The sequence below is a fragment of the Python bivittatus genome, unplaced genomic scaffold (assembly GCF_059951505.1).
Source record: "Python bivittatus isolate LINGU-HERP-01145 unplaced genomic scaffold, Pbiv_v1 ctg000180_np1212, whole genome shotgun sequence".
Lineage (NCBI taxonomy): Eukaryota > Metazoa > Chordata > Lepidosauria > Squamata > Pythonidae > Python > Python bivittatus.
The window spans coordinates 6,107,695-6,130,927 of record NW_028277047.1 but is presented as its reverse complement, the minus strand read 5'-3'; the positions used below and the strand labels follow the sequence as shown (position 1 = coordinate 6,130,927).

The following is a 23,233-nucleotide window of genomic DNA, read 5'->3' as shown; positions in this document are numbered from 1 at the left end:
AAATACCCTTAGCTTTCCTCAAAAAACTTGGAAAACCTTTTTTCCATAGGAGTACAACCCCTCCATGTTCCACACAAGCCTTTTCTTTGTAGCATTCAGCATCTACCAGAGGCCCCACTGAGGAGGTTGACACGTTGATAACTTACTGCAGTTATTTGGTTTAAAAAAAAAACCCTCTGTCTAATTATATTTATTCATCAAATTTGTCACCACCCATCTCATGAAACGACTCTTTATATGAGTCTTCTTTGAAGAAGTTGGCATAATTTGGTATATCAGTAGTTTGGAAGAGAGAGGGAGAATCGTTTTCTTTGGTTTTTGGTGAGGTGCAAATGTGTCATAGCTAGTTGTTGTCGTCATTATGGTCTTTCATGTCAACCCTAGTGACTGTGCAGGAACTAATCCATATAGTTTTCTTCGTGACATTCTTGTAGAAGCGGTTGGCTGTTACTTTATTCATTTACTTAGTCACCCATTTCACAGGGGAACTAGATGGCCGACAAAGGGCTTAAAACCATAACAGAAACACAATCTAAATAACCAGAACGAACAAGAACTTTCCTCCTCTAGTTCAAGGACTGGACCCAAGCGATTCAACCGTCAGCTCACTTCACCTCCTGGCCCAAAACCTGGGGGACAATCAGGTCTTCGGTGCCTTACCAAAAACCAACAGGGTCAGGGGCATCCGGATTTCCAGGGGTATGTTGTGCCACAGGTAGGCACTGTGACAGAAGTCACAACGCTTAGATCCCACAAAATGGCCCTCTCTAATATATCAACTCTCGGGGCATGCAGAAACAATTGGCAATAAATGGCCCCGCAAAATAAATAATTTTTTAAAATTTGTTTGTTTGTTTGTAACATTTGTGTAGCCGCCCCTTCTTAAAGCCGAACTCTGGGCAGTTTACAACCCAACCCTTCCAACCTTTCTTACTGGGGGGTGGGAGGGTAAACCAGGGTAGAGCACTAAGGTTGCAAGTCTGTACCCCTATCTGAATATATTGGCTGGCTTCCCCCAGCATCTTGGATTTAAACACAAGGACTGTGCTCATAAAACATAGTGTCTCCAACTAGTAAACTGTGGGCTAGGTTAATTTACTGAACCACAAACTCGCCTGTCCCACTTCAGTGTGTTGCAGGAACTCAGCCAGTGGGGCTAGCTTCTGCATATCCATATATAGAATCGAGTTGGCCATCTGGTTTCTGTCTCAAAACTGATCAGATAAAGTTATAGGGCAGGGGGGTCATGGGGAGGCTTAATAAAGCCACACAATTCTAACATCCTGCTCCCCTTTATCCTTTGCCAGTTGTTCCCACCCTGTTGCTTTCTGGAACTTCTGTTAAACGTATCTTCTGCTCTTTTTCCAAAAGTGTATTTTCTCCTCCGATTTGATTGTACAGCAGACAACCCTGCGAGGTAGGAAGATTGGCCTGGGGAGTGCTGAATGGTTAAAACTCTCCATGGATCTTCCTTTGGCGCAGTGGAAGATTGAATCTGGACCTCTCCTCTCGGAGTCCTCTATTTTAGTTATTTGAACCCTGGGTCCTTATACTGTAAAACAGGGTTCTTCAACCTCAGCAACTTTAAGTTGGGTGGACTTCAACTCCTAGAATTCCCCAGCCAGGCAGAATTCTGGGAGTTGAAGTCCACACATCTGAAAATTGCCAGGGTTGAGAAACACTGCTGATGGGCCTTTTGCCCATTCCTGGCAGACGTTTAAAAAGCATTTCCCTCTTGTTCATTCTTAGCATAGACTTAAGCAAACTGCTAGGAATAACCCAGCAGGACTAAGCTACATCTTTTTTTTTTAGTGCTTGGAGGGCCACCTGAATTCATCCCTCTCTCCTTTTTTTCCATGCTGGTCTGGGGCAAACGATGATTACAAACCCAGCGGCTCTTAGAAATTGATCGGTGCCTTTGGGAGTCCCATCAGAGACTGGAGGACTGTAACTTCCCTCCCTTGGCCTCAGATGCTTGTGGTCGCTGACTCCTCGTTGGTACTGGGGCTTCCATAGCAACAGATGAAGCTTCTGAGCATCCTTTTGCTCCAGCCTCATGAGTGGGCAGGTGACCGGGCCTGGGTAAAAATATGGGAGAGGCAATTGAGCGGTTGGGGGTGCAGAGAGAAAGAGGGGATCCCCTGTAGATATTTTGCCCCTGGAATGTCAGTCTCAAATTCCAAGTCCTCTTTTGGAGGCTGATTTATTTGCTACAGTAAGCCATCATGGCTGTCCTTTGCCTTCAGTTTAGCACAATGTGTGACCCTGGCTCAGTGTTTCTCAAGCTTGGCAACTTTCAGATGGGTGGACTTCAACTCCCAGAATTCCCCAGCCAGCATAGCTGGCTGGGGAATTCTGGGAGTTGAAGTCCACCCATCTGAAAGTTGCCACGCTTGAGAAACCTTGCCCTGGCCACTGTTAGCTTCTTCACCCACCATGCTAAACAGCAAAAGCCCACTTGAAAGACCCACCTTTTCCATTCGATTTCCCCTCAACATGGGGTTTCAACGGGGCAGTTTTATTCAATCTGTGCAAAGCAGGTTATAAGGTTGATAGAGAACCACATAGAACTGCAGATGCCAGGGAATTTTTTTTTTTTAAAAATCAGGACTCTTGATGCAAAGCTGGGGCCTGCCACTAAGTGATCTTCGTGCCAAGAAGGGGGTTGCTGCCAGGATGCCCAGCTACACGAAAAGCTGGGGTGGTCTTAGGGTTCTCTAAGGTGGAAAGAGCAACCACTCTGGGGTCAACCAGCCTCTGTTCCCCCTTCGTTTCATCGGAAAAGGGCCTTTCAACTTACAAGTCTCTCTCCTCCGGTCCCTGAGATGCCGCCCAAAAAGCATTCATCCCCTGGATGCTGTTGCCATGGCAATGTGATGCAGGCTGAGAGGGGAGGAGGGAGGGAGGGAAGGCCCTGATGACGCAAGAGCTCAGTTGCTTAGCAGCCCTTGTTTTCTTTTTTTTCCCCAAGCTTTTCAGCCTTTTCCCCAATTTTGGCTGCAAAAAGAAGAATGCAGCAGCGTCAGCTCTCCTTCCTACCAGCCACGTAGATGGCTTTAAAGGAGCAGAGCCTCCCCAGGGGAGGAGTGAAAATGTGGCCTGTTTCTCAGAAAATTCAGCATCCAAACTGGGCATCCAGCCATTCCAAGCCTCCCTTCCCCATACAACCCTGACCAGACAGGAGAAAAATGTGCTTTTTCCCCCTCTTACAGTGTCTCCAAAAGCGATTCCTCCCTGCCCTCGAATCCAGCAGCAGCCAGCTGTGATTCAGCGTGGCTGTTGCCACCCGCTGCCACAATTCTTCGCTGAGTCGAAGGAGGCCATCCACATGCTTGGGGGGGGGCAGGATTGAGGAATAAAATGGAGATAAAGAACGTGAGCCAATGTCTCTGCCCCAAGGAGTTTACAATCTCAAACCTGACACAGGGAAAGGGAGGGAGAACAAGGGAGGGAGGAGAAGAAAATCTGGGAACCAATCCACGGTCGCGTCCAAAGTGTAGGATAGGCTTTGAACAGCTCCGAGGCAGGCTGCAGTTCAACAGTGATACCCTCTTTCTTCCAGTAAGATGGACAGATGAAAGGGCTGGCTTTTGGAGAGCGGGTTGTGGGCAACCTACCTCACCTAACAGCTGCAATGGTTAGGGTGCAAATGACAATAATTCAGGTGGTCTAATTTGAGGGAAGTTTCCAAGTTTCTCCACTAAGGCCACGAACATTGTAATACTCTGGAGCAGGGTTCCTCAACCTCAGCGACTTTAAGATGGGTGGACTTCAACTCTCAGAATTCCCCAGCCAGCCAGGCTGGCTGGGGAATTCTGGGAGTTGAAGTCCCCCCATCTTAAAGTCGCTGAGGTTGAGGAACCCTGCTCTGGAGGGTGAATGCTTAAACTCCCCCCCCCCCGGTTGGTTCTCTCTCCCAAAGCCATGGGCAGCTCATCATAGCAATGGGGGTGATGCTTGTTGCCCCCCCTCCAACTCCTCTCCATCTGGGCAGCAATGAGGGTTTTTCAAGGCCTGCCTCTGAATTTCACCGCGTACACAAACCCACTAACATCTTTCACCACCGTTTGCAGAAATGCAGAGACGACATGGATGAGGAAGGCAGCAGTCATACAGGTGGGGAAAGAACCCCGTTTGTTTCAGCAACTTACTTTGCAAACTCTTCTCAGGACTGAGCCTTGAACGTGCAGGTTTCTGGGCACGTGCAAAGGGCCTGTCAGACCCCTATTCACTAGCAGCTGTCCTTCCAGGAAGCAGAGATAGACAGACAGACAGGAAATGTTGACAAGGTTTATGACAAGGACTTTGTGGTAGATCTCCTGGGGCTATTTAGTGTTTGGAGAAGCATGGGGTGTTCCTGCGTCATATTTTGCAAGCATCCCATAATAGGGAACAAGATTAGATTGTGCTTTAAGGAAGTTTCCTCCACGGAGGGATGTTTTGGACTCAATATCTGATTGTTGTGTAGAAACAGTATGGAATGAAAGCTACCGCCATCAGATGAGACTCCATGTCGGAGTATATGTTGCTAATTGTAAAGGAAAGAGTTAATCTGAACATGTGAGGGGATCCCTTTTCCTGTTCCCCTCTAAGCTTTCATCTCCAAGGCCCTCTCTGCTAAAAATTAAGCCCCCTCTGACTGAATTCCCATGTTATTGCTAAGGCATCTTGTGATACTGTCGTGTTTTGTACAAGCCTGGCCACTGAAAATCAGGGTTTACGGTTTAGGGGGGGTGTGGTGCAAACTGGTTTACTCAGCAAACCATGGTTATACAGACCAAAATGGAGTGCAATCCAGCTGAGTTCCCACAACAAACTGTGCCATAATGTGGCCAGCTGTTTGTAGATTAGCCTGCTATGGAAACTCCTACAGTGTGGGCCGTGAACCATGGCTAACATGTGGCCTCGGGCCATTGTGGGTTTCTCATAAGCCACCGCTGAGCGTGCCATGTATCAGTGCAGCGTGTTGAACGGATGCAACTGGGGTGCGTGTGTGCAAACACCAGTGAGGAGCCGGTCCTGATTGATTTGCTAAAGGGAGTGGGAGAACTGGATAGATTGGAGGTTTTTCAAAATTTGCTGTCTCGGGAACAGCAGCCAGTGGCTTTTCGATGTAGAGACAGTACAGCAAACCCCCCGACCCCCACCCCAAGAAAACTGACCCAACAATGATTCGGGACCAAGGAGAAGTCTGTGTGAGTGATCTACTCTCGGAGTCTCAGACGTAGAAAACCAGGAATCGATTGCAGCTCCTTTCCCCAAACATCTGGAGCCCTGACTGCAAAACCTCCAGTTTTCTCGGCTTGCTTCTTCGGCATGTTTTTTTTCCTCCTTTCTTTTTTTGTCCTAGCTAGGTATAAAAGTAAAAATAGAATGTGTTCTCCTGGGTTATTAAAAGTAACAGATTAAAGGCAGGATCAGCGTGGGGGCTATTTTATGTAACAAGGTGGTGACCCCGCCATTGGTGCTCTTCTGCCACAAGACACCTCCTCTGACTCTTCCTCCTTGCCTGTCAAATTTATTTTCCCCTCTTCCCCCCTCCTTTTTCCTAGACTGAACGCACGCCGGCGCTGGCAGCCAGTCCTTCCTGCTCAGGCACAAGCGTTTGGATGCTTTGCTAGAACTGATCAGAAGAGCTTTGCCCCTCGAAAGATGATCACTAAAAGAAACTGCCCAGGGTATTACTCTAAGAAGGAAAAACAGTAGAATTAAAGCTCTCAGGCAAACCGAGGGGGGCTCTCCCTCTGTAGCCATCAGGACACAATGGCTGGATTTCCACAACCAGCCAAACCCAGGTTAGCATAACTAAGGGCATGTGTACAGAAATAAACTCACCGTGTTTTCAACCTTGAAGGCTGGGTTCATGCAGCCTGGTAAAATAAGGGCTGGGTTCCCACAGTATGCCTAACCACAAGCAACCCCCTTTTCAGTATAACATCAGTACAATTTTGGACAACTTCCAACTGTGTGGACTTCAGCTCCCAGGATTCCCTGGCCAGCAGGCCATTGCTGAGAATTCTGGGAGTTGAAGTCCACACAGCTGGAAGTGGCTCAGATTGGGCGACACTGGACTGTTGTGTTATGCAAGCCCAGCCAGTGAATGAGACGGAGTATTTTAGGCGAGGCAACCTGAAGTTTGAGAAATAATGTTTTCTTCTCCACCATCTTACAATCAGAGGGAATGTTAACGAGGACGCAGATATACATCTAGGGAATGGGGGAGGAGCCAAGGCAGGATTTCCAACTATACCAACATCTGGGGGCGTTTTTGGAACGATGAGAATTAGAATCTTTGCCTTTAGGGAACGGATCATAGCTCAGTGTCCCAATGCGTGTTTTGCCTACAAAAACCCACAGCACCTCCAAGCAGAACTGAGAAGAAGGGGGAATAAAGAAGAAAACTTTATCCCTCAAAATGGAGCCCCACTGGAAATACCCACTGGGTGGGCTGAAAGATTGGGCTTTCATTCAGAGTGGGGAGGATTGGCACGATACCATTTTTTTTTAAAGGGAAGGACTATTGTTTAGGGACCAAGCATCTATTTTACATGATTCATTCAGGCAGAATTGGTGGTTTTCGGTGCCAACCAAACTGAGTTGAATGGCCTGATGTTCTGCACTGGGAATCTGGCTTCTCCCAACACCCTTCACAAGCCCTAGCTGTTGCCTTAGTGCAACATGGCAATCTAGGTTAGTTCTAATCTTGGTTAGGTTTTTGCTTGCTTGTGGCTTGCTCTCTGTGGTGAACTCAGCCTCTTTGGTTCACTGATGACCTGATGGCTGGTTCTGTGCAAGATGCCTCATTCTCCTTCAGCTCTTCTTCTCCTGAATTTACGGATTTGGGGGCTGAACCATAAACTAACTCAATGCAGTCAGCCCCTGCCTGACACAATGGAACCGGGATTATAACTAACCATGTTTGCATGTTATCTAAGTGTATCTTCAGGTCTCTCTGATTAAGTATGTGGTGAGATTCCAGACAGGCCAGAAAATGGGTGGGTTTAATCATCAAGTTAAACACAGCAAATGACATGAATTCAACCCCCCAATTCCTCATCCGTGTTCTCAAGGGGGCAGGGGGTTCAGTTTGCTTTAGGGTCCTGGGCCACAGCCAGGGGCGGCTTGCAAACACCGCAGACCCAGGTACCCATCTAGGGTACATCTCTGTGCATCATGCACGTCTCCTTACCCCTCTTCGGTTTGATAGATATACAGCTTTGCTTTGTAAAAAGTCCTTTCCGGGTTCAAACACCTCCTTGTTCAAGATTTATTTATGGCATCCCCTTATTGGGATAAAAGTACAACTTGAATCCAACCTCCCCCGTTTTTTCTTTCTCCTCTCACAGTTCTCTGGCTGTGAGCTACAACGTTGGCCGCCCCCACACGCTGCAGTAGAACGGTTGGACGTTACAGAGACTGAATTACAAAGTGCAGGAGCGTCGGGGTGTGTGTATCTGTGTGTGTGTGTGCATATACGCACTCCAAGCTGCTATATTTAGCTTCCCGTTGCTGTTTTTAGCTTCTTGATTCAGAACCCAAATTAGCAGAAAGGAGGTGAAGGGGGGGAATGCTCAAGAAGGCTTTTAGACTCGGCAAGGGGGGAGAATAGATGCGAGGCACAGAAATGGGAAATTTTTGGAAGTACTGTACCAGGAAAACAAGGCATTCTGCAGTCATCAGCTCCCCCTCCCCAAAAGTTTCTCCCCCCCCCAAACCCTTCTCCCCTTCTTTCCCAAACCCACTGAGTATTGCAACAATGGCAGTGATTCACAGTCACAATGCAAAATGATTCACTCCAATCCAATCAACGCTCAGTTGGGAGTGGATCTGTCTTTGAATCTGCCACCATTTTTACGCAGAAGCTCCCCTTCCTTAGAATCCTTTCCTTCTTGACCCCACGTACTTGGACTATCTTCACACAACAATCTAAACCCAGGTGAACAAAGCACACCTGTTGTATTCCCATACCATGCTTTGCCCAATCAAATAAACCAGATTTTGGCTTAAGGTGACGGCCTGCTTTCCCCAGCTGCAAGATTCCCATAACACCTTGAATCGTAGTCTAGAATGTCATGTAAGGCCAACCATTAGAGGAGCCTTTGCATGGAGGACAGGCACTTTTAATGATTCTGCAGTAGACAGTAATGACTGTCCCCAACCTGCTGCCCTCTAGAAGTGTTGAATTCTCTCCCATGACTGGATCAGCTAATTCTACTTCATTGTAAGGCTTGTAAGTCTGAAGGCACAATTCTCCCCCCGTCTCCTTTACAGCCCAAGAAACTAGGGAGGGTCCCTTCTGAGCCTCTTGCCCCTCCCACTATCCAGCTGTGGGCTATGCTGCCTCTTATCTGACCGTTCCTTCAGCAGCGTCTCTTTGCCCCGTTTCTCAAGGTCTTTCTCACATACCATTACATTGGCAGCTTCATCTGTTGGGCGAGTTTAGGATTCACTGTACTGTACAAAACCAGAAAATAGGTTAATCCAGATGCGGGGAGGATTATCGTGGCCCCTGAGCAAGGGAGACATGCAAATTCCTAAAGAAAAATGGCTTCATTCAGGAAGTGGGGTATGCAACCCAGTCAGTGAATTGTCTCTCTCATCCATCTCTTAAAATTTCCTTGCTTGGCCTCTCTTCTCTCCCTTTTAGTACCTTTTCCATCACCTTCCCAATGAAAGCAGGAGATCCATTACTTGAGCACCCAGCAGACTCCTTCCAGCCACCCTGAAACAAGCTTTGGGCAATTTTTGGAGAGGTTCCAGGGGTCCCCCAAAGATACAAGTGCTGGATATGGCTCTGGAGCTTCAAGCTGTGGATGCTTGGTTTAAACAGCTGGAATGTAGTGATGAAGATGCAGGACGGTTACCATGGAAACCTAAATTCAAATCCCTCTTTAGCCATGGAAGGGCCTTGTTTGATTTGGGGCCAGACACTCTCTCTGAGACCAACCTACCTCTCAGGGTGGTGGTTCTGATGGAAAAGAAGAGAAGGGAGCACGATGCATAGAACCTTGAGCTCCCAAATGAAAAAGCAGGATATAAATCTAACAAGTGAACAAACAGTGCCAAACTAAACGGTGTCAAAGGTAAGTGTTCTATCTTCCAATGTATTCAAAATCATGAGGACTGGATACTTGCTTTCTTTTAAAAGAAGGGCTGTAGTTCTGACCCGAGTGGCAGAATATATGCTTAATCCTAGCTTTCATCTTCAACATCTCTCGGTAGGCAGAAAGATCTCTATCTGAAGTATGAAGAGTTATTTCAATTCCACGCAGAGAAGATTAAGGTAGATGGATCAATAGTTTGACCCAATACAGCTTATCACAAACATGGTAATCTTCTAATGCAATCTGCCCAGAACACTTTTATCCTGGCCAATTAAGATTCCAATAGGCCATGCACACCACATGCTTTAATTCGAGATCTAGCAGACGCGTTCACACAACATGCTAAGTTCAGTTCCTGTAGGGTTTTTCTTTGGGTGTGGTTGTGCAAATCTAGCTCCCATGGTCACTTATGGTTATCCCAGTGCTGACTTTTTTAAATGCTCCGGAGAACATTTCTGACACACAAAGATCCTGGTGCCCTGTTTTGTCTCGGCATGAACAAAAAAAGAATTCAATCAAGCCTTGAGACCTGAATTTTGGGGGATCAGGACTTAGCCAACTCATTTCTGGCCTCTTGTTGGCTCCAGTGCTGGTTCGTTATTCACATAGAGACGCCACACTTAAAGACTTCGCCCTATGGAGAAATCTGTGATGGAATGGACTTATGAAGGCCAGGCTCAGGGAGATAAGCACGTTCTTAGTTCACCACAGGAGCGTGGGAAGTGCAAGAGGATGAGGCTGGCACCTCCCTGAGGAATTCACGGTGTTGTGACTGGCTGGTTTGGGAGCTGGGGTTCAGTCTGGGGAGATTCTTTCTAGAGGTTGTAGCTAATAAACACAGCAGAACTGAATTTGCATTGTCTCTTGGAGTTCTTTGGGCTAAACCTGACATCAATCTCCCCAGACTCAACCCTAGCTCCCAAGCAAGCCAGTCACAACACCGTGAATTCCTCAGGGAGGTGCCAGCCTCATCCTCTTGCACTTCCCACGCTCTTGCGGTAAACTAAGAACGCGCTTATCTCCCTGAGCCTGGCCTTCATAAGTCCATTCCATCACAAAATCCAAGCTATCATGTGGACAAAGTAACCCTGCACTTTTGCCACAAAGGATCCAGTCATTCTCCACCGATGGCTGGGTTCAGACACTGTACTAAACCACAGTGCAGTTTATCTAGCTTTGGGTTTACCGTATTGAGTTGTATGCCTTGTGGATTGTCCAAGAGACGATCAAAGGGTCAAGGCAACCTTAACTCCTGCTAACATCATGAACAAGTCCAGGTAGTTTGCTTGGCAGCTGTATGGATGTAGTTTGCTGCTAACTACGTCCGCCATTTTTTTTAACTTCTCAGTCTAGCCTAGTGTCTCCCAACCTTGGCAACTTTAAGGTATATGGACTTCATCTCCCAGAATTCCCCAGCCAGCATGCTTCAAGTTGCCAAGGTTGAGTAGCACTGGTCTAGCCTATAGCTCTGACATCTCCTGGTGGTCTCCCATCCAAGTCTTAAGCAGGCCTGAGCCTGTTTAGCTTGTATGTCAGCCAAATGCTGCCATCTGCTGATGTTGAAGAAGGTTACGCAGCTTACAAATCAAGTGCAGTTCCTGATGACTTCATGGATATGTCTATATGATTTTCTTGGCAATGCTACAGTAGCGATGCCTTGCCTTCCTCTGCAACAGCCCTGAGCTTTCTTGTGGTCTCCCGTTCAAGCACTAATCAAATCTGACCCTGTTTGGCTTGTTTGGGATCAGCCCAGGTTGGCTAGGCTTAAACGACCCATGGCTTGACAGAACATTTGACAATACATCCAAGAGTTCCTGTGGAAAGCCAAGGATTCCATTCCAAAGGAATCTTGCAGGGTTTCCTAGGCCGTGAAGTCCCCGTGCCTGTCATCCAACTGGATCTGCAGTTTGGAATTGGCAAATTTGCATCTCTTTTACCTATCTTGCTTGTGGAATTTTTTCAGCCTATTTCTGGGTTTTGCCCAGAAAGACACATCAGAGTCAAGGGAACTTTTTAGGAATTGCTGTTCCTGGATCAGTCCGTTGCATAAACAGGCTGTCTGCATTGCAGAAAGAGATAATTGTATAACTGTCAAATTCTCCTCCTTGGAACCAACGCATGTTCCTAACTGGAGCTCTTACAGTACTGCACTATGAAAAAAAAAAAAGAACTAAATCAAAGGAGATGCTAAAAAGGAAACATAATATTCGTGAAGACCCTACCCTGCATAGATTTGGGGGGCAGCTTCAAACTCCATCCCATAGAGATCTAATCCTGCAAAATGCCTGGTTCTCTCTGGCAGCTTCCAAAACAAGGACAGGAACATCCAAACCGCAAAGAGCGATTCGCCTCCCACCATCTCAGCTTTCACGCCTTATATGGAACGAGAGATTTATGCAAAAGCAAGATACCTAATTTAGGTTATCTCTGTAAAGGAAAAAAAGAAAGGAAAGGAAAGGAAAGGAAAGGAAAGGAAAGGAAAGGAAAGGAAAGGAAAGGAAAGGAAAGGAAAGGAAAGGAAAGGAAAGGAAAGGAAAGGAAAGGAAAGGAAAGGAAGAACAGAAGAAAAGAATCACCCCAAATGGGAGATAGAATGCTGTCACTTTACAGGGTTGCTTAGCAACTGCAGAGCTCAAAAAGGACCGTTTCTTTCTCTCTCTTTTGGAGGGGCTATTTTTGGCCTTCATAGAAGAGAACATTATTTAAGGCCTGACTTGTTTATTTATTGGGGAAGTTTAAAAGAAAACCAGAATAGACTTACCCTCTGCTGATGTTTTTTTGGGGGAGAAAATACAGAATTCCTGGACAGAAATCCTACATCAAGATGTGCTTAGAACACATTCTCTCTACTAAATAGGAGACAGAGAGAGAGAGACAAAATCTATTCAGAAAATGTTAAAAATCCAATAATTTTGAAAAAAAGGAAAAAGAACAACAGACTCACACCACCGGGAATGCTGTTTATATCCCCACTATTTGTATTTCTAAGAGATTGCATGAAGTACAGCTTCTCCAAAGTGCAAAAGGTGACCTTACCATCAGGGAAAACATAAACAATCACACATACCCACACAGTCACATATATATTTGTGAAAGAATGGCAGGAGACACACACATTAAGACACACCTTTCTGAGCTGGTAATTCAGAGCTGCTTTTCATACAGTTCAGGCTAAGCCCTTCCGTTCTGACATCACCTTTTCTTCCAGCATTTTGGTGTTAAGAGCAGTTGTGAAGAAATCTGGCAAGGGTGCATGTTGCTTTGACATGGCCAAGACTGAGGAGGGGAGGGCCAAGGAAGGAAAGCAAAAGAGGAGGAAAGAACAACATGTGGAGAACGGATTAGCTATATAGCTTTGTGTAAGAAAAATTAAAGAGGGAGGAGAAGAAGGAAGGAAAGAATTTGAGAAAGAATAAGGTTTTTTGTAAGAAGGGAAAGAGATGGAAGAGGATTCCAATGCCAGCACAATTTTTTTGGTCTGAGATGGAGAAAAAAGTCAGGCGCCCAGAGATGTGATTCCAACACTCAAGACTCTGTTTCGTCTCCTAATTCGGCGCAGTGTTTCCTTGGTTTCCTCCTCCAGCCTCCCTCCCTTCCTCACCACGTCATTCAGAACCCAGTGACGTAGGGTTCCCCCAAGCCCATGAAAGCGGGGGGAGCTGGCTCTGCAACCATCTCCCTCCATTGATCTGAACAACTCTTCCCGCCCCATTTTCCTTAATATGCCAGTGCCCACACTCCCGACAGCCTATAAAAGATGGAAAGCAGGCTCTCAGACAGATCCACAGGCAGACATCAGAGAGAGAGAGAGAGAGAGAGAGAGGGCGCAAAGACGGAAGAGGGTGAGCTGCACGGATCTTCAGAGCCGAGATGTACCGGTCCACGAAAGGAGCCTCCAAGGCACGGCGGGATCAAATCAATGCAGAGATTAGACATCTCAAGGACCTGTTGCCCATTGCTGAAGGGGATAAACTTCGGCTGTCTTACCTGCATATCATGTCGCTGGCATGCATCTATACTCGAAAATCCATCTTCTTCTCCAAAGGTAGATTCAGGAAACAACTGAGGGCTTGGGGAAGGGGATCTAGGAGCGCTGGGGATGAGCGTGCTTCTAAAGTTGGGCGAGGGGATTTATCCTGAAGTGACTTCCCGTAGAAACTCAACAGGTCTCTCTCCATGGTGCTGAAATGCCCAAAGGGGCTTGCGTGGGGCTACTGGCCATGGTGCTGAAACAGCCGCTGAGGCTTTTGCGGCGAGCGGGCTGTAGCCGTCGCTGTCCGTGGTGCTGAACCCTTTCCCGCTCATGTCCCCCGGACTCCTTAGCTGTGAAGGGAGCATTTTTTAAGAGAATGACTAAACCCCTCTCCCGTTTCTCAACAGGTGCGACTTCGGAAGGCTCGGAGAGCTTGCTTTCCTCCCAGGACTTGGAAGATTTCATGCAGACCCTTCCAGGTTTCCTTCTGGCATTCACTGGAGAAGGCAAACTGATCTATGTGTCGGAGAATGTGGCCGAGCACCTCGGGCATTCTGTGGTATGTGCTGGCAGACTTGCAGAGTGGGGAGAGCGATACCTTTACTATGAAACAGGGGAAATAATAGCACTCCTTTGAATCATCCTTGGTTTAACGGCAGACTTAACCTTTGTTTAGTTGTCTTGTTAGTTAAACAAGAGCATTTCATGTCAGCCACAGCCTTTCACCTCCTGCAGGCCTGATAGTTATTAAATTAGCCCTATAGTCTCTACAACGGAAGCAATTTGCCCATAACGTTGATAGGACTTAAGAGATGATCTGCCCAACTGGAGTAAATTTACTGATGAAAGTCTGTTGAACATTGAGATCCTTTCTGAGACTTAGATTTCTGAGGATACAATCCCTAACAGGAGAGTTCATTTCACAACTGTTCTCATCTCCTTTCCATTTATGCTGCAGGTGGATTTAGTTGCCCAAGGAGACAGCATCTACGATATCATTGACCCAGCAGATCATTTTGTGATGAGGAATCAGCTGGTATTGCCTTCACCAATAAATACCGGTAGGTTTCCCTTTATGAAAATGAGTGTCATGCAGGGGAGAAGAGAAAAATAGACATGTGGGTAGGAAAGGACTCTAAATTGGCAAGATGACTATTTAAAAGTTGACAGGCACATGTTAGAACACAATGATTAAGCCTTGCAGAGCTTAATTCAAGAAAGAAAATATACAACCTCAGCTTTTATCAGAAAACCTCACATTCAGGACCAGAACTTTGCTGGAGTGTGGTCTTCCATTACCATGGAGCAAAACCGCCGTGGCATTCAGGGACTAAAACAAGCCTCTAGGATGGAGTTTCAAATCAGGGGACGTTCAATCCACTCTTGTCATCTTTGTTTAAGAAATTTAATTTAGAAATATGTCCCATGTAGAAAAAAATAATATCGTTTGCCAAGGCTGTCAAGCCTAGGAGAGGGGAACAAAACTGTATTTTCTGCTAGAGATTGTCTTAGCACTGTGACCAATCTAAGCATGTTTCAGTGAGTGTGGCTCTTCTGGTCTCTCAATGTTCCTCTTCTTTTTCTTATGCCCTTCAAAACAGACCGTCTCTTCCGCTGTCACTTTAACACGTCCAAGACAATCCGGCGCCAAAGTGCAGGAAATAAACTGGTTCTGATTCGCGGCCGCTTCCACCAACCTCCGCCGGGTTCCTACTGGTCGACCAATCCGGTCTTCACTGCCTTCTGCACCCCTCTGGATCCCAAACCCAGAATGGATCAAAATTCTTTCTTCCTGTCTGCTTTTGAGAGTCGCCACACAAAAGACTTAGCCATTGTGGACATCTCTGAAAGGTGAGAGTCCTTATGGAAAAGGTGGAAGGTTAGGATTAGCATGGAAGAGCATGCAAAAGACTGAGAAGGGATTCTGTGTGCTGGTTAAGCGAGGAGCATCCTGTCTCCACCAGAGGGAGAGGCAGGGCACTGAATACCCAAACCAGCGTTGATCCAAACAGCGTAGTGCCAAAAAGCTCTCCTGTATTATTTTTTTCCCCAACCATTACTCATTCAGTTTAAAAAGAATTTGGGTGGGAATTGCCACGGATGAGTGGTGGTATGCGCTGGTTTGATGATGGCTTAGGGGTGCATGGGGTTCAGATTGGGAAGTGTGACCATTCAGGGAGGCTGCAGAAGGATGAGCCTTCTCTTCTGTCTCAAAGAATAAAACGTGCTCAGAAACCCCTCTAGAGAGAAATCCGAGAGGAATCCTCAAGCTTCCTGTGAATGAAATAGAAAATGTTTGCCCAGGAGGAAAATGGAGAAACTGAATTCAGGCCCCTTGTTGCTCCAAAGCACTGATCTCTACCCCAATTTCCCTCCATTTTCTAGCGTGATCTTCCACTTGGGCTTCGAGAAAAGTGAGCTCTTCTGCAAATCGTGGTACAGCTTGATCCATCCAGAAGACCTCAGCCACGCTTCAGCCCAGCACTACCGGCTGTGTGAGTCTCTTTCAGTTGTTCTTTCATGCACACCTGGGGGCAAAAAGAGCAGATGGGCAAAGCTGATTTGGGGAACAGGTTCAATCAACTGCTTTTCCCTACTTCTTTCTTCAGTGGGCGACCAAAGCAGCATGCAAACTGAAATGGTCATCCGACTCCAAACAAAAGACGGCGTAAGCTGGATATGGATCTACTCACTGCTTCGCATTGAGAATGCTGAGGTCCCCATCGTTTCTCACAACTACGTCATCAGGTAAGAATGATTGACTTTGTCTGTGGTGAGCGGGCTTGAGATTACTCGTTTCTTTGTAACCTGAGCAGTCTTCAGGCCAAATGGAATCCTTGATCTGAAATAATAATAATAATAATAATAATAATAATAATAATTATTATTATTATTATTATTATTATTACTACTACTACTACTACTACTACTAATAATAATAATAATAATTTATCCTGCCTCTTTATATATAACTCAAGGTGGTGAATATACAGTACTGTACCAATACTCCTGCCTCCTGTTTTCCAACGACAACCCTGGGAGGTGGGTTGGACTGAGAGAGAGAGACTGGCCCAAAGTCCTCTAGCCAGCTTTCCTGCCGAAGGGAGGACATGAACTCACCACCTCCTGCTTTCTAGGCCAGCCCCTTCACCACGACCCCAAACTGGCTCTCATATTGACATTGATTCTAAACCGCCCATTTGTATAGCCGTCCGTCTCACAAGGAGGCAGCAACCAGAGGCTTAAAACAACCCAATATAAACTAAATATATTGTCCACCTTTGCTTTAAAGTGCTACAACACCACTTGGCTTCCCACTCTATTTTTTCCAAATGCTTGATGCTCCTTTCCGGTGGAAGGATCGTGCAAATAGGGGACAAAAACAGAATAGCTAAGCCTTTGCAGGACTGTGAATCAGTCCATGAAAGAAAAGTGGGTAGGAGCTAAGCTATGGTTGATTTTTTGTCTAGTTCTTTCAGTGTTTATGGGTTTCACAAGCAAGGCTCCCATTGCCCAGGCCTGCGAGGGGCTTCCATTCACACATCAGAGGGGCAGAGGGGAACCAAGGGATGAGAGATGCAAATATTTGTCTTCTGACTATCTTGAGGATGGGAAATCTCCCAGGGGCTCCTTCTCACCTTCCCTTTCTCAATTCTCTGCAGCGATTCAGAAGCTTGGTGCCTCAAGCAACAGGTCTCTGCTGAAGGATCCCAAGTGGCGTACGCCCTTGAAAGCACCACCACCACCACCTTCCTGGAAGGTCTCCTGTCTCCTGGACAACTTTCCAGCCCTGACCAAGTCTTCACGCCCGTGGCTGGCACCCCCACCAGCACTCTTGTTGCCCCGACCTTCGACTTCAGCTCCGCCGGGGGCACCGAAGGCCCCTCGGCCTTCAGCGAGACTTCTGAAAGCCTGCCCCAGGAGGTGATGGATTCTGGCAATATCTCCTCCATCGAGGATGCCCCGCCAGGCTCCACCCTGAGCCTTCTCAGCAAAGAAGCAGGCTTTGGGTACCTCATCCTCCCCCAAGGCTACGAACAGACTTTTCGGAGCGAGAACCCGGGCAGCTCCTCTTCCTCCAAAGATTTCGTCTGCACCCCTCCCTACACCCCTCACCAGAGTTCAGCTTTCCTGTTTGGAGCTCAGGAGCTTTATGGACCCCCTAGCGCCCCTGCTGCCATGCCAGCTGGGACAGCTTCTCCTGGTGCCACCAGCGCCACCCCTCCCACCACCATCACGGCCATGACCACCTCCGAGCTGTTCTTCCCCCAAGAACAATGCAGTGTTCTCTATGAGAAGTTACCACCCACCCCGGACAGCCCTGGTAATGGGGACTGCACTATCATGACGTTGCCTGAGATCAGAGGTCCCCTGTATGTCGATGTGCCTATGGTACCAGAGGGGATCCTGACTCCCGAGGCCTCGCCCATCAAACAGACCTTCTTCAGATATTCTGAAAAAGAGAAAAACGAAATCGAACTGCTTGCCCAGCAGATCTGTAGCCTGGCAGAGACTTTTGGCTCCACCGCCTCCAGAGAACTCGCCAAGAATGGCCAGGTGGCTCTCAGAGAGGCCGCACCGGGCCCCGTCCCTGAACCATCTCCCGTGCCAGAGCCTTGCCTGGATTTCCAACTTCCCAAGAACTGGAGGAGCGTTGACTTCTCTGTCCTGACCTGCCTGGAGGACGATCTCCTGGAAGAGAAGGCTCTCGAGACCCTTTTCCAAGACCTGCCAGCCTTTCTGTTCGAGAAAGGTGGAGCAGGAATGAGGTGCCCTCACCACCAGTTCTGCGGTGGCAATGTCAGTAGTCCAATCGGCTTGGACACCGAAGATAGTAGCCAAGGAGCCTTTGCTCCCTCGCCAAGTACGGACATACCTCCAGAACAGCAATGTTTTTTGGAAGAATTGGCCTCCTTTGAAACAGCCTTTGAGACACGTGCCTCAAACTCTCCCTGTGATGGGTTAGACGAGTTGTATCAACTCCAGAGCCACAGGCAAGAAGGCTTCCATGAAGGTAAGTGGGGCCCGGGGACCTCTGAGAGGGAACCAGCGAATTGGGGGGTCAGGAGAGTAGGAGTAGAGAGTGCGAGGAAGGCCCTGTTCCCAGCACTTCAGGACAGGGCTGGGGGCGTGCAGGGAAGAGGGTGCCCTGCAGAACTGGGGCTGGGTGGTGGCTGGATCTGCAGCCCAAGCGAAACCTTCAAGGTGGAGCAAGAAAATCTTTTGCTTGTGCTGACACTGTGAAAACATCCAAACGATGAGCAGAACTGTTTTGATCACTAAAAGTCCCTTTATCAGCTTAAGAACTGATCTCCCTACGGCAGGGTTTCTCAACCGTGGCCACTTGAAGATGGGTGGACTTCAACTCCCAGAATTCCCCAGCCAGCCATGTCCACCCATCTTCAAGTGCCAAGGCTGAGAAACCCTGCCCTAGATAGAACACGAGATGCCCTCAAAGTGAGCCTAGGGTTGGCCTGCTTCTTGCAAAAGACAGAGGCTGACTTCCTACAACACGCTGAACCTCCAGCTTCCCAACCCAACTTTATAGCTTCGTCTACCCGGTGGGGCAAACCCAGTCATTGGACACCAGGTTTCCCAACCTGGTCTGCCCTCCAGAGGGCTGGACTCCAAGGCCCAGAATGCCCAATGCAAAGATTTCAGGGAGTTGGATTATTGGATAGATTTATTCTTTTCTGCCTCACTTTTCCACTCAGCCAATTACTCCAAGGGGTGACTAACAGCAATTCTGGGCTGATATAGTCAAGGTTGGACCGGGTGGCTGTGATTTAATCCTATCTAGTGTAAGATTATCTAGTCGGTCAGTTAATAAGAGAGTGGGCTGGGCTTAGCCCTGGAAATCTATAGGTTCTTCTGCCAACATGGGAAATCCTGGGTCCTGAGAATAGCCCATCTTGGTTTCGGAAACAAGTTCCTAGTCCATCAGGTGGGGAGAAGGAATCAGAAAGCATGTGGCTGAGTTTGAATCATGGAAAGGGAGTTTTCCATCCACTGATCCAGCTGTGTCTTCCTTTGTGTCTCCTCCTTTAGATGGAAGTGAAAATGATCCTTCATTTTGAAATAAGTCCGTGACTTACTTCTCCAAGTATGACATATTGTCATATCTTTAAGAAGCGACACCCACCAAGCCCCCATGGAGTGTCCTGCTGACGAAATGCCTGCACCCAGCAGTTTACGTTGGAGGGTTTGGCAGAAAAAGACTTTTTTTTTAATTAAAAAAATCACAAAAGAACAAAAAAATCTTGATTCTGAGACGTCGGTGTGAGACTAGCTGCTCAGAGCTAAGGGAAGGACCGTTGTAAGTGGATTTACACATGTTACCGTATTCACTCGTAGTGAGTAAACTTGTATGTAATTTACTAAGAAATACAAGAGGGGGCCTTGGGCCCGAGGGCTCCTAAATCATGATTTAACCCAAAGTTGGAGCAAAGTATTTGCACTGTTTGGGGACTTGTCCTCTTCCAATCTCTGCCCTTTCGTCCCTGCTCCCTAGAGTACAGAATGTGTAGGTGGTATGAATACCTACTATAGTAAGGGCCAATGGCTGGTAATGTAATGATTAATTTTATTGCCTTGCTACTCTTGTGTAGTGCATTTCTGTTTGTACAGAAAGACTACAATTCAAGGTTTGGGGCACCCGTTTCCAATTCAATTTCTTTTTTTCTTTTTTTTTTGTACTCGCGCTGTAGTTGCTTCTAAATTATTAGCAGGTTCCTCTAAGTCCGAGGTGTACAATCTGAGCTCCTATGGCTGCCTGTGGCCCCTGAAAGCCTTGGAGATGCCTTGTTTTTAACGTAGCAGAAAAAGAAAATGATGCAACGCCCTGGAAATAGTCTGAAGAGGACCGAATTGGTTTCACGTGGCTGATCTCGAAAAAACAAGGCAGGGTCTGACGTGGATGGGAGACCACCAGGAAATTTTAGGGCCGTAGACTAGACTGGGGAGTCAGGAAAACCTCCATGGGAAACCACCTCTGCGTTATTGCCACGAACACTATACAGATGTGCCCTTAGGTTCACCAGGACTCAGATCTGTCTCAAGGGATTCTTGTACCCTTTGAGGAGAAATTAAGAACACAAGGCCTCCGCCCTAAACTTTAACTCCTGCAAAATTCAGCGGTTTTTTTTCCTTTCTTTTAATTGCACATAAAATGATCTCATCTGTTTTGGTCAAGCCAAAACATTTCCATTGACAGCGGAATCTGCTGTATACATGATCACCATGTGAGTTAGTTGGATTTTGTTTTTTAATCCCTTGGTCCCGAATTCCCCCTCGCCACCCTACAATGGGCAAGGCCTTGTAGCTCAGTGGCAGCGCCCTCGTTTTTCCACGCAAGGCATCCCAAGTCTTTGGCTGGGATCCGACCCTTGCCGAAAACGCCCAGAGAACTGCTGGTGGATAATAAAGATGCTGTTATTAAGTTATCTCTTAGCTTGCATGGCTGTCCTCCCACAGCAGTTCTCTAGCCGTGGAGAAATACCGATGAGAACGATGAACCAGGACAGAAATCCTTCTAGGTATAAATACTGATGTTTCTATTCAGTTGCATTCTAGGTGTATACGCCTTTAACTCGATTTTTTTGGTAAGGCAGCTCATGGCGAGCTTCGGGAACCTCTCCCAACCTTCTCTCCCACGCAGAAATTGCTGGGTTGGGTCACAGAGGTGGCTTCAGCCCCCCCACCTCTCCCCACTTTTTCCTTCACTGTTGCATTCAAATACTGGGGATCTGTGCCCCCCCAATATTGTACTGCCATTTGTAGAGTTCTCTACGAGCAAGTATGAGGGTTGGACTCTCTGACTGTTGTAGGCATACCCACGCTGTCCGAAGGTGGGACCTGTATAAAACAACACGCCTGCAAGGCTGTGCAGGAAAAAAAAAAATCAGACAGGGTTTGCTTTTCCATTTTATATGACAAATACAGTACATGCCTGTTAACTTGTACTTTGGTGAAATGTTGCCTGCTGTGGAACTGTCTGTGTCACTGAAACCTTGACGCCTTGCCAAGTCTGGATGTGAACTTTTGCAATAAAAGGAAATACAACACTGAGAACAACTCTTTAAAGGGTGTGTGTGTATTTTTTAAACCGACAAGACATAAGGCAAACAACTGTGGCTCTTTATCTAATTCCCACCAGGAGGGTTCTCACAAGACACTTGAGTTGATAACTGAATTAACCCGTTTTTCTGGCTCTGTATTGAACCCTAAAAAAGTCAAATATGCTGGGTTTGCCTAATATCTAAATCATGCACGCATGCACAGAGACAGCAGCTAACCAAACTTAGCTGTTGACTGCAGCCACTGAAGTCTTGAGTGGATCTGGTTGAGAGCGTGGTGCAAACCCGGCCACCTCGTTGTGAAACAAAATTTTGCTTCCAGATGATCTATAAAGTCTTTCATTTGAGGAGCATCACCTTGCAAAAGAACAGGTTTAAGGCACACGGGCTGGGATGATCGGATCAACCAGGGCGAGAAAGCGGATAGTCCTGGGTTCAAGCCACAACATCAGGACCGTCTCAAGATGTTGTCTTGTCAGAGATCCATCACGAAAGACCAATTTGCTGGGCTCGTGACTCGTCCTTTCAGATTCGGGATAGTGACATCTTTCTTTAAGAGGGATCTGTTCGCCCTCCGTTCTTCATCGGCTGTCCCCCCAAAGGGCCTCAGTCTGCCTCGGGGTAGGGTTGGCCCTGCCCAGATTCTCCAATCCAAGAATTGGGTTGAAAGTAAAAAGTAAAGTAAAAAATGTAAAGTAAAGTGAAGAATAAAGTAAAAAGTAAAAAGTAACGTAAGTAAAAAATGTAAAGTAAAGTGAAGAATAAAGTAAAAAGTAAAAAGTAAAAAGTAACGTAAGTAAAAAATGTAAAGTAAAGTGAAGAATAAAGTAAAAAGTAAAAAGTAACGTAAGTAAAAAATGTAAAGTAAAGTAAAGTAACCCTAACTTTACCAGTTAGGATGGTCCTTATGTGCAACAGCACCTCCTGTGTGAAGATGTCTCAGGAGTTTCTCCCTGAGCCGAAGCAAGTTGCAGCCAATAGCGTCACACACACAACACGTTGAACCGGGTCAGTGAAAAGATCCAGCAGATTCATTTGGTTAGGTTTAATCTTAGTTAGACTTGTTTGGGGCTAAGCCTACGATGCATGTCAGAAGATACAGTTCAAGGTACAGTACTACACAAACCCAGAAAATGGGTTTCACCCATAACCTGGTTAATTCAATAACTAGGTTATGGGTTGCACAATCTTTGACAGCTCTGGGCCAAATGAATAAAAACATAGGGCTGCCTACTGAGGATTGGAGAGAGGACGAGTCTGTCCTAGAATTAGATTTCTTTCTAAGTTCTGCTCGATTCTTTGCTGCTGTTGCTATGTTAGGCGTCTAAGAACAGCACCAGTCAAGGTCTGCCAGAAGAAACACATAGCTCAGAAATCAGAGGATTGAAAAATAGGGTTGTTGTTTTTTTTTCCTGGGGAAAGAGGTGGGAACACATGGAAAGGTTATAAATGACCCGGGACTCTCAAGGCCTGCGTCCCCACAACCTACTGACCCATTTGCAAAACTTGTGAACTTGCTGAGCATTCACTGGGGCTCTTTGGGGGTGTGCAATGGGGCTCACTATGTTGTGCAAGCCTATGGCTCAGTGTAAAATGAGAATTCAGTAAGGCGGTTAACTGGAGTGCAGTGTTTTTCAAGCTTGGCCACTTTAAGATGTGTGGACTTCAACTCCCAGAATTCTCCAGCTTGCTGGCTGGAGAATTCTGGGAGTTGAAGTCCACACATCTTAAAGTGGCCAAGCTTGAAAAACACTGCTCTGGTGTGTGGCTACATCTCATATACTTTTTCTGCATATGCACCCCAGCTCAACATGGAGAAAGCCAGCCCAACAAGCTTTGCCAAAGGACCTGCTCCTTTGCCCCAGCCCTTCCCCAAACATCTGGAAACAGGGCTCAGGAGGTTTCCAAGCCATTGGAGCACACATCTTCCCAGTTACTTTCACCCCCTCTACTTGTTCTCTCCCCCCCACCCCAAATATCACAAGGAAAAGTGGCTTTCGCGTGCCCTCTGCTGGGGACTAAAAGGAAAATGAGGACAAATTTGGCGGGAATTGGGGGGGGGGGAATTGCACTTTCTTTTT

At 46.9% G+C, this 23,233-nt stretch overlaps 1 protein-coding gene across 2 annotated transcripts; it reads left to right on the top strand.

Moving 5' to 3' along the window:
• The first annotated feature begins 12,974 nt into the window (after positions 1-12,974).
• Positions 12,975-19,154, top strand: NPAS4 (neuronal PAS domain protein 4). 2 transcript variants are annotated; one of them, XM_088137433.1, is made up of 10 exons: positions 12,975-13,149; positions 13,485-13,636; positions 14,036-14,138; positions 14,679-14,928; positions 15,463-15,572; positions 15,687-15,825; positions 16,740-17,225; positions 17,292-17,634; positions 17,719-18,091; positions 19,126-19,154. In XM_088137433.1, the coding sequence occupies exons 1-10, from the start codon at positions 12,975-12,977 to the stop codon at positions 19,152-19,154; spliced, it is 2,160 nt and encodes a 719-aa protein (XP_087993559.1). The 2 variants fall into 2 exon arrangements, with proteins under 2 accessions (XP_087993559.1, XP_007442975.2); XM_007442913.2 differs by having other exon boundaries at positions 16,740-18,091.
• Positions 19,155-23,233: the final 4,079 nt, after the last annotated feature.

What these genes read in the sequence shown, in the direction of transcription:
- NPAS4 (XM_007442913.2), top strand. Translation starts at nt 12,975, where the DNA reads ATGTACCGGTCCACGAAAGGAGCCTCCAAGGCACGGCGGGATCAAATC. An exon ending in ATCCATCTTCTTCTCCAAAG is followed by an intron (nt 13,150 to 13,484) that starts GTAGATTCAGGA and finishes GTTTCTCAACAG; the next exon opens with GTGCGACTTCGGAAGGCTCG. An exon ending in ATTGTGGACATCTCTGAAAG is followed by an intron (nt 14,929 to 15,462) that starts GTGAGAGTCCTT and finishes TCCATTTTCTAG; the next exon opens with CGTGATCTTCCACTTGGGCT.